The 15,710-nt window shown below is 43.8% G+C and overlaps 1 protein-coding gene across 2 annotated transcripts in view; it reads left to right on the forward strand.

Moving 5' to 3' along the window:
- inpp5ka (inositol polyphosphate-5-phosphatase Ka) overlaps positions 1–15,710 on the forward strand; it is a 59,015-nt gene that overhangs the window by 9,116 nt on the left and 34,189 nt on the right. Inside the window, exons 7-13 of one of the 2 annotated variants that reach the window (XM_034123700.1) lie at positions 336–447; positions 3,592–3,701; positions 4,666–4,692; positions 8,938–9,169; positions 9,862–9,999; positions 10,157–10,240; positions 11,191–11,295. In XM_034123700.1, the coding sequence (XP_033979591.1) occupies positions 336–447; positions 3,592–3,701; positions 4,666–4,692; positions 8,938–9,169; positions 9,862–9,999; positions 10,157–10,240; positions 11,191–11,295 (808 nt within the window). The remainder of the gene's footprint in view (positions 1–335; positions 448–3,591; positions 3,702–4,665; positions 4,693–8,937; positions 9,170–9,861; positions 10,000–10,156; positions 10,241–11,190; positions 11,296–15,710) is intronic. The other variant, XM_034123702.1, reaches the window with a different exon arrangement.

Genomic DNA, 15,710 nt, shown 5'->3' on the forward strand with positions numbered 1-15,710 from the left:
ACAAGTAAAAATTTGCACATTTCACTACAATATAAAACATTTAATTTACAGTAAATGTGTTTTTTCTATTATATCTACAGATGTGTATTGATAAAAATACAAATCTGTAATCTGTAAATCCTGAAAAGCGTCATCAACATCCGAATAAAACCTAATTTATAATGTCATAATAGACCAAATGTATCAAACTAATTAAAGACACTTGAGTGTGAGGATTAAAAACGTGCAAAAATAAATTACAATTTTGCTTTTTCAATGTTTAAAATGATGTGTTAATTTTCTCACTTTTTTGATTATTTTTTACAATTCCTTCTTCTCCTTTCCCCTCGGCTCAGGCTGGTGTTCTGGTTTGGAGATCTGAACTTCAGGATTCAGGATCACGGCATGCACTTTGTCCGCTCCTGCATCGAACAGCAGAACTACAGCCTGCTGTGGAGCAAAGACCAGGTTTGAGACTTAAATAGTCCATATCAGGTTCATATCAGTATGTAGTGTCTCTACTTTAAAGAGTCATCTCCTGCTGATGTTCAGGTGTATATCAGTATGTAGTGTCTCTACTTTAAAGAGTCCTCTCCTGCTGATGTGCAGGTGTATATCAGTATGTAGTGTCTCTACTTTAAAGAGTCCTCTCCTGCTGATGTTCAGGTTCATATCAGTATGTAGTGTCTCTACTTTAAAGAGTCCTCTCCTGCTGATGTTCAGGTGTATATCAGTATGTAGTGTCTCTACTTTAAAGAGTCCTCTCCTGCTGATGTTCAGGTGTATATCAGTATGTAGTGTCTCTACTTTAAAGAGTCCTCTCCTGCTGATGTTCAGGTGTATATCAGTATGTAGTGTCTCTACTTTAAAGAGTCCTCTCCTGCTGATGTTCAGGTGTATATCAGTATGTAGTGTCTCTACTTTAAAGAGTCCTCTCCTGCTGATGTTCAGGTGTATATCAGTTTGTTGTGTCTCTACTTTAAAGAGTCCTCTCCTGCTGATGTTCATGTCAGTATGTAGTGTCTCTACTTTAAAGGTCCCATGTCATGCTTTTCCGGTTATTACCCGTCCCCTTGTGTGTTATGAAGGTTTGTATGCATGTAAACGGTGTGCAGAGTCACAAACCCTCAAAGTACACCCTGTAGCGAGTAAAACTCTAACACAGAAAATACCTCCCCAATACGCCTCGTTGGAGATACGTCATTGTCCATTTGATTCTTCCATTTCGTTCCGGGTACGGCATGATGTCATGCCGTACCCGGAACGAAATGGACCAATCCGCGGAGCCGTTACGTTAAGCCCCCGCTGATTAGTCCAAATTGACCAATCCACGGACTTCCTGACACACACACACTCTATGTGCAGGGAGCAGGCAGCTCAGCTGATTTCTCCTCCCTGGCTGCAGGCTGATAACAGACAGTTGGGATCGCGGCGAAATTCTCTCTGCAGACCCATTCTCTCTGCAGACCCATTCTCTCTGCAGACCCATTCTCTCTGCAGACCCATTCTCACAGCGTTTATCAACCTTTTTCTTACTCAATATCAAGCCACACTTATTGTTTTTAATCCGGCTGTGAGTTTGTGTGTGCTCAGGATGAGTTTGGCTGAGTTTCGCTATGTATCCTAAACAAGGAAACAACACCTCCACGGAGCTCAGCGCGATTCACAACGTCCCGACCAATCAGAGCACACTGTGCTCACAGGGAGGGTGTGGGCTGGAGCTATTGGAGCTACAACGAGCCGTTAAAGGCAGAGAGTGAAATTCAGTGAATACACGTAGTTTACAGAGATGCTGTATGAGAAACCAATGTGAGTTTGGAGAAATGCACAATATAAATCTATTTTAGTAGACCTCAACAATGGAATTATGATCAGTGGAAATGGCCATGACATGGGCCCTTTAAAGAGTCCTCTCCTGCTGATGTTCAGGTGTATATCAGTATGTAGTGTCTCTACTTTAAAGAGTCCTCTCCTGCTGATGTTCAGGTGTACATCAGTATGTAGTGTCTCTACTTTAAAGAGTCCTCTCCTGCTGATGTTCAGGTGTATATCAGTATGTAGTGTCTCTACTTTAAAGAGTCCTCTCCTGCTGATGTTCAGGTGTATATCAGTATGTAGTGTCTCTACTTTAAAGAGTCCTCTCCTGCTGATGTTCAGGTGTACATCAGTATGTAGTGTCTCTACTTTAAAGAGTCCTCTCCTGCTGATGTTCAGGTGTATATCAGTATGTAGTGTCTCTACTTTAAAGAGTCCTCTCCTGCTGATGTTCAGGTGTACATCAGTATGTAGTGTCTCTACTTTAAAGAGTCCTCTCCTGCTGATGTTCAGGTGTATATCAGTATGTAGTGTCTCTACTTTAAAGAGTCCTCTCCTGCTGATGTTCAGGTGTATATCAGTATGTAGTGTCTCTACTTTAAAGAGTCCTCTCCTGCTGATGTTCAGGTGTATATCAGTATATAGTGTCTCTACTTTAAAGGTCCCATGTCATGCTTTTCCGGTTATTACCCGTCCCCTTGTGTGTTATGAAGATTTTTATGCATGTAAACGGTGTGCAGAGTCACAAACCCTCAAAGTACACCCTGTAGCGAGTAAAACTCTAACACAGAAAATACCTCCCCAATACGCCTCGTTGGAGATACGTCATTGTCCATTTGATTCTTCCATTTCGTTCCGGGTACGGCATGATGTCATGCCGTACCCGGAACGAAATGGACCAATCCGCGGAGCCGTTACATTAAGCCCCCGCTGATTAGTCCAAATTGACCAATCCACGGACTTCCTGACACACACACACTCTATGTGCAGGGAGCAGGCAGCTCTGCTGATTTCTCCTCCCTGGCTGCAGGCTGATAACAGACAGTTGGGATCGCGGCGAAATTCTCTCTGCAGACCCATTCTCTCTGCAGACCCATTCTCTCTGCAGACCCATTCTCTCTGCAGACCCATTCTCACAGCGTTTATCAACCTTTTTCTTACTCAATATCAAGCCACACTTATTGTTTTTACTTCGACTGTGAGTTTGTGTGTGCTCAGGATGAGTTTGGCTGTGTTTCGCTATGTATCCTAAACAAGGAAACAACACCTCCACGGAGCTCAGCGCGATTCACAACGTCCCGACCAATCAGAGCACACTGTGCTCACAGGGAGGGTGGGGGCTGGAGCTATTGGAGCTACAACGAGCCGTTAAAGGCAGAGAGTGAAATTCAGTGAATACACGTAGTTTACAGAGATGCTGTATGAGAAACCAATGTGAGTTTGGAGAAATGCACAATATAAATCTATTTTAGTAGACCTCAACAATGGAATTATGATCAGTGGAAATGGCCATGACATGGGCCCTTTAAAGAGTCCTCTCCTGCTGATGTTCAGGTGTATATCAGTATGTAGTGTCTCTACTTTAAAGAGTCCTCTCCTGCTGATGTTCAGGTGTATATCAGTATGTAGTGTCTCTTTAAAGAGTCCTCTCCTGCTGATGTTCAGGTGTACATCAGTATGTAGTGTCTCTACTTTAAAGAGTCCTCTCCTGCTGATGTTCAGGTGTATATCAGTATGTAGTGTCTCGACTTTAAAGAGTCCTCTCCTGCTGAGAAAAGTGTGTGTTGTGGTTCTCAGCTGACGATGATGAAGAAGAAGGAGCAGCTGCTGCAGGAGTTTGATGAAGGGCCTCTGGACTTTCAACCCACCTACAAGTTTGACCTAAACTCAGACAATTATGACAGCAGGTAATTGCTCCAAATAACGTCGTAATCAGGATCTAATTTATCATAATCACACTTCTTATGTAGACATAAATAATTTAATTGAATATTATTTACTTAGTGCACATTTTTAACTTAACTTCTTAATTTTATTTAAATATTTGTATTATTTATTATCTTTTTATTGAATATTTTTACTATAATGTCTTATACATGTAGAGTGGTGCAGGAACGAGTCCTAAAACCAGGAAGTGAGTCAGCATTTCACCACTTCCTGTTCCCTCGTCTCAGAGCCAATGGGATCTCTCCATAGGATTTTGTTCTGTTCTGCTTGAAAGCAAGTGCCTGCCTCCTGCAAACTGTTCAAACAAACGCTTCAACTTGTACCATTTTGAATCTGTATGTTTGAATATGGATCTTAAGTTGGCGTGACGTTGAAGTCGTGCTGCTGTAGTTCGTTTATAGCATAACATTAGCATTTTACTTCTGGCCATTAGATTTATGATTCAAACATTATAAAAGTAGGGTAGACATGTGGAGATTATCCGGCTGAACAAAACGTGATCCGTCTCTTAAATGTGTCTCAACCACAGACCTTATTTCCAGCTATTTTCTAAAATCCTATGGAGACATCGCATTGCGTTTTTGTCGAGGGAACCGGAAGGAACCCATGCGCAGCTTACTTCTGGGTTTTAGGACGCGTCACTGTGGCACTCTATGGTTATTTAATTTCTTATTTTTATACATATATTACATTTTTATTTTATTCAATTTTATCTTCTTTTTGCACAATCTTTTCATCCTCTTATTAAACAATATATTTTCTATTTTATTTATTTTTTGCACATTTTTACCTTAATTCCTTGTTTTTGTAAATATAATTTAATTCCTTTTTATTTTATTTCCTTTTTGCAAATGTTTACTTTAATTTCTTTTACCTCCTGTATGTTTTAATAATAATATTCTGATTCTGATTTAAACTCCACAGGCTCTACAGGAACTGGTTTGGCTTTAAGTAAGAGCTTGTTGTCCCTTTACCTAAATGATATCAGCCTCTTTTTAATTCCCCTAACTGCACATATGCTACTTTTAACATCACGCTATTCCCCTTTTTACGTAGAATAACCTCTAGTTAAATGCTTCAGTAACGCACGGCACAATAAACAAACAAAGCAGGTGCAACTAACTGTCTTTCTGAGACACATTTGGGAACGTCTACGCACTACACACATTATTTGATTTGAATCTACTGATACAGATGGTAGAGATGCACCAAGACACATGTAAAGCCAGGCTCTTATAGCTCACAGACATGGATGTAAACAATGCACATTTAATTAAGTTCTCAAAGCATTTACTTAACAATTGTTTTATGAGCTTTTTTCTGCATATTAATACATTGATAGCACTACAGCTCATAGCAGGGTGTTGTCTGCACCACAGGGAGATTTCCCCCGTAAAAAGTGATGCCAGAAAACAATATTTCTGTTCCTCAAAAACTGTTTAATTACTCCAGAAATATGAGTATCAAACAGAGCGTCAGACGGCAGAGACAGCTTTGTTTTTACGAAGCTCCGACGTCACGTTGTTGTTTACGTCACGTTGTTGTTTACGTCACGTTGTTGTTTACGTCACGTTGTTGCAGCGCCATCTTGTATACGGGCGTCATGTTCTCGCCAGAATTGATATATCTTATAAACAAGCTCAGCGCCACAGTATCACCTCATACAGATGGAGCATCTTATTTCAGACAGTTTGAAACGCGAGGGTCGTGATTGGTCCGTGATTGGTCCGTGATCGGCCCGTGATCGGTTCGTGATGAAGAGCCGGCCCCCAGTCTGACTTGATACCACCCCCGTGATAAATACATTTCATTATTGTGAAGCCAGCTGCAATGGATCATTGATCCACCAGGGGGTGCAGTGGGGTTCCACACTGGAGCTCATGTGAAATCAACTTCGATACAGTAAACTGGATGTTGTGGTGCCGAGAGACGGGAGTCGGAGGCGGGGTATCAAAAGTACAAGCTAAACTTTTATTTAGCATCTGAACACACATGTAAACAACTTCATGCCCGGGAAGCGAAGACAGGCGGAAACAGCTGGTCTGGTTCACTAAAATGTCCGTGCGGAACAATACCCCAACCCATAGATCCGTGGGTGAATAATGTCAATCACCACAATGTACAGTATGTCTGGTACTAATGTATAGCGGATCTTTGTTAAGATCCATATGTCACGGATAGTATCATAGTCTGTACTAAATAAGAGACATGTAATCATTTACAAAACATCACCATGTTGTTATTTAACAAAATAATGTTGTTTAGTCGAAAAAAACGAACGAGAGGAAATGCAGCCGGCTCTCGATTTTTAATCCTAATTTAATCATCATCTTCACCACGATCATTTATGTTTATGTTCGCCGAATTGACATGAAATCACTGACAAATATGAATATACTGTATTCAACTTCATTAAAATGTTATTAACGTGCCTAAACTCAGTAATTCACTAAAAATATTTATATTTTAATGGAGCCTTGTCAGGCAGATCAAGATCCGCGTAGCGGAGGGATCTTGATCCCTGGGTGTTATTTTTCCCCATAATGACCAAGTCGCTGCAAATTATCCCGCTTATTACATGGCCACATTCTCAACAAAGTAACGACATGACTCCCAATATTAATTGAAATGCTTTTATGGATTTAGAAAATGTTTTTATTGATTTAAAAAATAGTTGTATGTATTGATTTAAATTGACATGCATCCGCCAAGAAAAATAGTCCGTTGTTACCGTTTTTTAAACAGTCAGAATGAAACGGCAGCTCTCAGCTGTGTGTTTACACACCTAATGGCCCATCAGCCACAGCTCTCTCCCCCCCCTGATCTTTCTTTCCCAACAGTTAAGTTAACTGTAGGTTACTCTGAGTGACAAGCTTACAGTTAGTGAAGTAACACTTTTTTTTTGTGAGTCACGACCTGGCTGTTTCATTCTAACATAACGCTCCAATATGACTGTTTCCACTCGGACTTCAATACAGCAACACCATTGTTTGGTTTCCATGGTAGCGTGTCTCTTTAGTAGCGTGCACTCCTTTCCTGTAAATTACTAAATTAGTTTTTAACTGAAATGATCAAATAAAGTCAAAATGTCACAGTGTTTACAAACATTGACCATACCGTTCACCAGCCCCCACCCCCCTATGTTGAGTAGGCTATACTCTTTGTTTAAAACTAATTGGCCATCGGAATGTGTGTGTCCCAACCCCCCCCTGTGATATCTCTTCTCCAGCAGTCTGTAGGTTTGTGTTCGCATATTTATGCTGTCGCAGTTCCTGTTGTTTCTATCGCGCATTGCCGGTATGAAAGGGTCTGTGCCGGAAATATCAAGATAACACGGCAGGGTCCGTTAACATGACTGAGGCTTTTTAACATAGACTTTTCCAATGTCTGAGTGTAATATCTGCATTTTCTATTTTGGTTTGATAAGGACACATCCTGGGGATTGTGTTTACAAACATTGACCATACCGTTCACCATCCCCCACCCCCCTACTGTATGTTGATTTTGTTTGCCTACATGTAAATGGGTGGCATTTAGTACCCCCCTCTGAGTGAATACCTTTTGTACCTGTCCGGGGCTAAGCCCATAGGACGATGCTCTGATGTCAACCCCCCCCCGTTGACAATTCACGAGCGTCTAACTCTCTCCCCCCTCCCCCGTGGCACCTTCTAACAGAGCCCCCCCACATATCAAATCCCAATTTAACCCCTGGCCTCTGGAGCAGAAATGAAAGAGTTTTAAAAATGTTTACGTTTTGGTAAGGTTTTAGGGAAATGTTGTAATATTGCAACGTTGGCCTTAGGTGGGAGCAGAATTTCTGTATTTCTACTCACATTGTCTGAATAAATATATTGAACAACTAAGGGTTAATTTGCAGGATTGATTGCTTACTTAGCCCTATATCAGTATATAGCATGAATAATAATCACACATCACTCATATTTGTTATGAATAATCATTTATTAAATAGTAAGTCGCTTTGGATAAAAGCGTCAGCTAAATGCAATTTATGAAAGCCTCACTCAGGATTTTTTTAACAAGTGTTTTTATTGCTCTTGGGGCATTAAAAACAAGATTTAACTTTAGTTTTTTATATAATATCTGCATTTTCTCTTGTGAAAAACTAAGTCTTAGTTTGGCCATAGTTATTTAATAGATAGCGCCATCTCCTGGTTAAATCCTGAAATTGAAAATCTGGCAACGCCCTCTTGGAAAATAGTGGGAGGGCTTAACATTCCCAGATACTGGTCTTTGGCAGGTCTTAGGCAGGTAGCTGGCTGGTAGTAGGCAGGAAGCTGTATGCTGGAGTCTGAAATAAGATGCTCCATCTGTACTATATCTTTCTAGAAAAACCCCTGGATAGGAATAATATATAATTTGGATTTTGAAGTCAACCGTTATCATAGAAGATGCATTTTTACAAGGAACCATGAATGTATATATAACTCCACAGGGTGCTTTTAGATGTTAGTAGTCGGTATTAACCTGCATTTAACCTCTGAGCATGTTTTTTATATGTACAGTTAAAGCTCTGAGCTGCGGCTGCATAACAGCTAACATGCATGGCTACAATACACATATCATTATAACACAAGAGATATGTCACTGTGTGGATAATTCAATATGTTTGTGTTGGATTTTATTGAATTACCCAAACATGGTACCACTGTTCCTGCAGGTTGAAACAATTTGTAAATATTGTTTTCCTCAGCCTGATTTTAATACACTTCAGACTGAGGAGAGTTTAAAATCTGTCAGACTTCTACAGACTTTTCCATTCAAAGTCAGGCAAATACCGGATAATGTAAACGCTGGTTCCTGGTAAGTTATAAACAATTTGGACCTCGGGTGCTTCTCAATGTCGAGGACGCTTCCTTGGTAGGACATGTCCCTCCGAGTCAGGTCCTTCAGAGGCTAGGCAAGAATCCTTCCTTTCATTCGGAGAACGAAGAATGGGACAGGCGAGCAAGTGTGCAGGTGTGCGTCATACACATGTGCATCCTCGACATTTCCCGCAACGCAGGATTCAGAATTCCAAGGATCCTGGACATTGGAACAGTCCTTCGGCGGGACTCGATGACGTAGCATCCTTGAAATAGTGGCTCTGGAGCATCCTTCCTCGACATTGAGAAACACCCCTTATCTCCTCACTAAACCTCCCCTCTTTTCCTCTTCTTCTCTTATCACATTTTCCAGCGGTAAGAAGCGTAAACCGGCCTGGACCGACAGGATTCTGTGGAGGCTGCGACCCGCTGAGGAGGAAGAGGGAAACTCTGCTCTGGAGGTGGAAGAGGAAGAGGAGGAAGAGGAGGAGGAGAAGGAGGAAGAGGAGGAGTTCCCGCTGAAGATCAGGCAGGATCTGTACACCTGCAACATGGAGTTCAGCATCAGCGACCACAAACCAGTCACCGGGGTCTTCACTCTGGAGGTGAGACTCACACAGATACACTGCAATATCTCTCACACACACACACACACACACACACACACACACACACACACACACACACTCACACTCACACTCACACTCACACTCACACTCACACACACACGTATCCTCTCCTGGTATTGGTTTTGGATGTATGCACTTTAAAAGCTAATGAACTTACACGTTTTCCTGCTGTTCTGAAATGTTATCACCATATTTTAATAATTAATAATAATAATAAATAAATAATAAAATAATTAATTTTAAATTGTTACTTAATTGTACGTCGCGTTGGATAGAAGCAGTAGCGAAATGAAATGTAATGTTTTATTGGGTTTTACCTTTAAAAAGCTACGCTGATTAACCTGGTGTGTGTGTGTGTGTGTGTGTGTGTGTGTGTGTGTGTGTGTGTGTGTGTGTGTGTGTGTGTGTGTGTGTGTGTGTGTGTGTGTGTGTGTGTGTGTGTGTGTGTGTGTGTGTGTGTGTGTGTGTGTGTGTGTGTGTGTGTGTGTGTGTGTGTGTGTGTGTGTGTGTGTGTGTGTGTGTGTGTGTGTGTGTGTGTGTGTGTGTGTGTGTGTGTGTGTGTGTGTGTGTGTGTGTGTGTGTGTGTGTGTGTGTGTGTGTGTGTGTGTGTGTGTGTGTGTGTGTGTGTGTGTGTGTGTGTGTGTGTGTGTGTGTGTGTGTGTGCGCAGCTGAAGAAGAGGTTCACTGCTCCTCTGGTGCGTGTGAAGGCAGAAGGAGAGTGGAGTTCAGAGCTCGACGCGGTGGTTCTGTACCGAGCGATGCAGCCGTTCCCCTCCAGCTCCTGGGACTGGATCGGACTCTTTAAGGTCAACCAGGGTCATTCAGAATAACAAGGGTTTTAGATGGGATGAATGTGAACGATATTGGGCACCCTTTGTAATAAATAATGCAAACACAAATGAAATATAAATATATGGCTTTTACATTCCCCCTGTGACCATCTTGATGTGTGTTTGAATGCAGGTGGGGTTCAGCAGCGTGACGGACTACATCACCTACACCTGGGTCAAAGACGACGAGATGAACTCCAGTGAGGAAGCCACTCAGGTAGAGACTCCTGCAACACCTTTAATAACATGTTTGAGTTATTAAAATACCTATGTTTCAAATTATCAACATGACACAGCGTCTTATTTAGACGTTAGAGAAACCTAGATGCACGAGGATGGACAAGGAACGGCTAATTGGTGAATTTGAAATAAAAACAATACAAATTCAAAGGTTTGAATGTCATATGCACATAAGCTTCAGTGGAGAAATGGAAATGAACATCTTATGACTCCTCCAACAATGCAACATATATAATAAAATACAAAAATACAAATAAAACATAGTGCAAGAAGTCTATTTACACGTAAATAGAAATTGATATATACAAGAACAGAATGTAAAATGTAATATTGTACAGTAAGATGACATTTAATACGGTTTATTACGGTGATAACTATTTTGATAAATAAGTAAATTGCAAGATGACAGTCATAACAAATCATACATTTATGTTCATTTAATTTAGGGCTTTTCTAAGGACTCAAACAACAACCTTTACAATAAATATTTCATAGACAATAATACACTTAAATTAAATGAATTATAGACAAACTATAGAACAGACATTTTAATTAAAATGAGGACCCTAACCCTGAAATAAGGACTTATCCATATGATAAATCCTTATTTCACTACACAAAACACAAAGTTTTCTACTTGTTGATAGTGTCAACATTCAGATATTCTGCAAATTATTTTAATTTTAGTTTAAGTTACTTCATTGTATTTTAATTGTGTTTTAATGTTATCTTTTTTAAATATTTTATTATATTTTTTTAAATAGTTCTAATACAAGTTCTATATTTGTTTATTTTTTTCAAATTATTTCCTCTTACTGTGTTTTTCCAAGTGAATTCATTCTATGTGTAAACGTACAACAACGATATATCTATTCAAATTTAGGACATTAATCGACATCTCTAAGCACCAACTACTTTTCTCTGCAGGTGTATGTGAGTAAAGAGGAGATCCCTGTGCGGGGGGGCGATTGTGTGTTGTGTTACTACAGCGGTGCTCTGCAGTGCGTCATCGGAGTCAGTGAACCATTCAAGGTGAGACACACACACACACACACACACACACACACACACACACACACACACACACACACACACACACACACACTGTACACCAACAATAATCTATAAGTATGTATTTAAAAACTGTTTTAAAAAACTGTTAGGCAATTAAAAAAATGTGAATAAATGTTGATAAGAAATATAAATATAAATATTTGACTTTATGACTAATTAAAGTAAATTACTGCAGTACATAAGAATTTAAAATAAAAAGTGTTAAAACGTGAAAAAATAACTTTTAAAATCCTTTCCAAATTTAGCTTATTACCAATGATATACAGGTCACTTTAGCGTTCTTATGCTGTCAGCGAAGACTTTTTTTTCTAAATATGGCCGTGTCATAATACTCAATGCCGGTTCTACTTAATTTGCATAACAATAAACCAGTCTGAGCTCTTAAACCTGGCCCAGTTAGTCCCAGTCGGACTTCCTTCCTCTCAACACAATACAAAGGGGCTTTATTGGCATGACCACATTTTAAACATAGTATTGCCAGAGCATTCCGCACAAGGCGTTATAACAGAACAAAACAAAAATAAACACTAAACATAAATGTCAACAATACATGTGACACAACGGGGGGTTACGTATTGTAACCCTAGTTCTATAAGCACAGGCGGAGCCCTCTACTGGACTCTGGGTACTACTCTCATCAATGATACGCGAGCGTTCACACACGCGAGCGTTCACACACGCGAGCGTTCACACACGCGAGCGTTCACACGAAGTTGTATAAACGTAGCCGGCCAATCAGGGCGAGCCTACCTGAATGCGCGCGCAGGCTCACAGTATATAAGGCAGCTACACCTCCTGACTGTCATCCTACACCCTCTTCTGCGAGCGGCATAGGGAAGACAGGGCCCCTAGGTAGAGGGCTCCGCCTGTGCTTATAGAACTAGGGTTACAATACGTAACCCCCCGTTCTATCTCACACAGGCTCCGCCCTCTACTGGACTCTATGGGTACAGTGGGTGGAGCCCCGATGAATAAATGCCCTGTCGCCCCACACATCGACCCACCACACTGCCCCTGACCGGCCTTTGGTTAACAGCCATCGCACCCCAACTTCCTATCACCCGGTTGTGACCGTGGAGAAGTCGGGGCCGCAGCTTACTTGGCTGGGTAGAGCCTAATTGGTCTGAATAAGCCCATAGCTCCACCCTGCAGGTGCCAACGCAAGTGACTACACACTGCGCACTACATCTCTCAGGTCCCTAAGGAGCATGGGAAAACATAAGTGCATTATGTCCAAGGGGGTCAGATACAGCTTACTGACCCACAGCCCTCCTCCTTTCACCAGTCCTGTGTTGCCCCAGCAAGCACCGACGATGAAAAAGGAGCCAGATATGTCTAAGAGATACTTACCTTATGAACGGGCCTGGCGTAGACCAAGACGCCACCGTGCATAGGTGGACGACTAAAGCCGTCTCGCTGTATAACCCTCGACCTGGAAGAACTCCTTAGGTTCTTGGGAACAGAGGAGGGGTTCAGTCTGAGTGTCGCCCTGCTACGGTCACCGGAAGGCATGAGCAAGCCCCTTGTCCACCAGTAGCTATAGCTAGGATAGAATAGAGCCCAATGTACCGGACAGAGGCTCTAGACTCCTTTCCTCGCACCAACGTTCAGTCCGCAAACTGCCTGAAGCAGGGACGTCTGTCTGTCCTCTGACAGAGTGGCACGTAGCCTGCCCTCTTTCTCGATGGGGGGTACACCTCTCTCTGGATGGAGGCGTACACCTCGCTCTTGACGGGGGCGTACACCTCGCTCTCGACGGGGGCGTACACCTCGCTCTCGATGGGGGCTGCATTGAGCAAAATCCCCAGATACCCCACCTGCTGGTGAGGTATGGGACTGCTCTTCTTCCAATTGACCGCAAACCCCCAACTTGGTTAGGTGTAAAATCAATTGGGCTGTGTGGAACATCTGCCCATTCCCTGGACCTGGCCATGACTATGAGGTCGTTGAGATCAAATAAAACCCTAATGCCATGGTCGCGAAGCGGCTGAAGCGCTGTGGCCACACATTTGCTGAACGTGCGTGGGGACAGGGAGTAGCCGAACGGTAGTCTGTTGTACTCGTAGGCTATCCCCTGGAAGGCAACACGCAAATACTTCCTGTGTTTTGGCTTTCTGGCAATTTCGACATGAAAGTAAGCGTCCCTCAGGTCGATGGTTTGTGAACCAATCGCCCGGCTGTACCAGTTCCAGTAACTGTAGGAATCCCAACCACTTCGTCCTGTAACAGGCTGTGGTGGATCCCGCCCTTGCTGCCTGGATAGTCTGTATAACTTTGTCAGACAGTCCACCCCTTCTCAGCCTGTCCCTCTCAGGAGCCAAGCCTGGAGAGGTCTGCCCAGAGTGGGTAACGCCCCTATTGCACCTGCAGTGGAAAGGCGTAGAGCAGCTATCTTGGCCATGGCTCGTGTGCAAACTTGTCCACCCCCAAGGGTGGATTGTCCTGCCGAGCCAGGGAGAACCACCATTCGTTGATGGTGGTTGCCATGAGGCCGGCCCCCCTGTTCTCCAGAGAACGCCTTCAGAGATAAACACATTCTCTGAGGCCCACAACCACAGGTTCTCCGCTGCGCTCAACAAGGCGACGGAGCTGACTCCGTCCTGCCTGTTGATGTAAGCCACTGTGGTGCGGTTGTCGCTCCTCACCAGCACATGTTTTCCCTGTAGTAAGGGTTTGAAGTGCTGTAGAACCAGTACTACTGCCTGTAGCTCGAGAAGGTTGATGTGCCGGGTCTCTGTCAGAGGCCAGCCACCACCTATAGCTGTCTCTAGGCAGATCCCTCCCCTTCAGCAAATGCTTTGGGGACCCCCAGTATCGGGGGTTGCCCTCCACTGAAGGGGGGATGGTCTCCAGACGTCGTTTGTGCCTCTTGGGATTTCTAAACGAACCAACCTGAAAAGGGCCGAGCCTCTGCGTAGGTCCTTGAACGCACCGCGCGCGGCCAACTCTCGCGGGGGCGCGCGCTTCGCTGTGTTCACATCAACGGCGAAGTACATTTTAATCGAAGCCACTATACCAGGTGAGGTGTTTTTTCTGACAGCAATACACTGGCTATAGTGTCCCTGACCGCACAGTGCTTTGACGGCCGCCCATCCGCTGGCTCCTCTACTGGAGTTTACAGCGGGAGTGGCGAGTGTGCTCACAATAGCGCTGCTTTTGAAACGCTGCGTGACCGAGGCTATCGATCAAAAGAGCCCCTCCGTAGACACGGGGGCTCCCAGGAGATCATCACGGTCACTTTTTCGAGAATGCCGGGAGTCCCAGCCAGCCGTGGCGTGATCCCACTGTGGCCAGGGACATCACCCGGCCAACAGCGGCTGCCACACCATGGATCAGGTTATTAATTTGGCCGATGCTGCGGTCCAAATAATCGCTCTGATCCGGTGAGGTGGGGGCATCTTGCGGAGGAGTAATCAGCGAGACGCCCAACACACCCGTGTCATTTGCAGCCGCGGACATCCGCTCCAAGCCGGAATATTCTATCAAAAATATTCCAGCGTTTTCCCTGTCATGCGGCAGCGGGGGCAGAGGTTCTCCGCCCAGCCTGCTGTCTGTGCCAGGCTCTCATCGAGGGGATTTGAGGTCTCCGTGCGGCCCCGCACCCTCAGAATACCTACCATTTCTGCCACCGGAGCTCTCGTTTTCAGTGGCTGTTGCCACGACGCCTCCACACACTGCCAGATATCTGGCAACGGGGGCGAGATGAAAGCCGGTTGCGCCGGGCAGGCCGGACTGGACCGTAAAACCCCTAGCGGAGGCGGCTGGCTTCGGTGGCAGTGGTGGGGGGACGAAGTAATCTTCTTCCTCCTCAGCAAACGGAGCCATAACCCACACGGCTGGGATGGCGAACGTTGGTGGCGTCGCCTCGGCCATATCCTGGTCTCCCACGTCCACCACCTCGAGCTCGTCTTCGGCGTGGTCTGGTCTCAGGCTCTAGAAACAGAGCTGGTGGGGATCGGCGCCCGCTATTAAGCCGGGCATGAGGGACAGGCACGGGTTTCCTGCAGGGCGACTCCATTTGCTTGCCTGGAGGTAAGATACTTATTACTTGTTTTTTTCGAATGCTTTTCTGCTCAGGTGTTGTCTCGCTCACTGAAGAGAAAAGGATGACAGTCAGGAGGTGTAGCTGCCTTATATACTGTGAGCCTGTACGCGCATTCAGGTAGGCTCGCCCTGATTGGCCGGCTACGTTTATACAGCTTCAGTGTGTGAACGCTTGCGTATCATTGATGAGAGTAGTACCCATAGAGTCCAGTAGAGGGCGGAGGCTGTGTGAGATAGAGTAGCATAACACAAAACATACTGTAAAATAAAATATATATATATATAATACATATATCTGTCTTTTAGGTCCTTTCTTCAAAGGTAGCCAT

Source organism: Trematomus bernacchii, unplaced genomic scaffold (assembly GCF_902827165.1).
Source record: "Trematomus bernacchii unplaced genomic scaffold, fTreBer1.1, whole genome shotgun sequence".
In the NCBI taxonomy this organism is placed as follows: domain Eukaryota; kingdom Metazoa; phylum Chordata; class Actinopteri; order Perciformes; family Nototheniidae; genus Trematomus; species Trematomus bernacchii.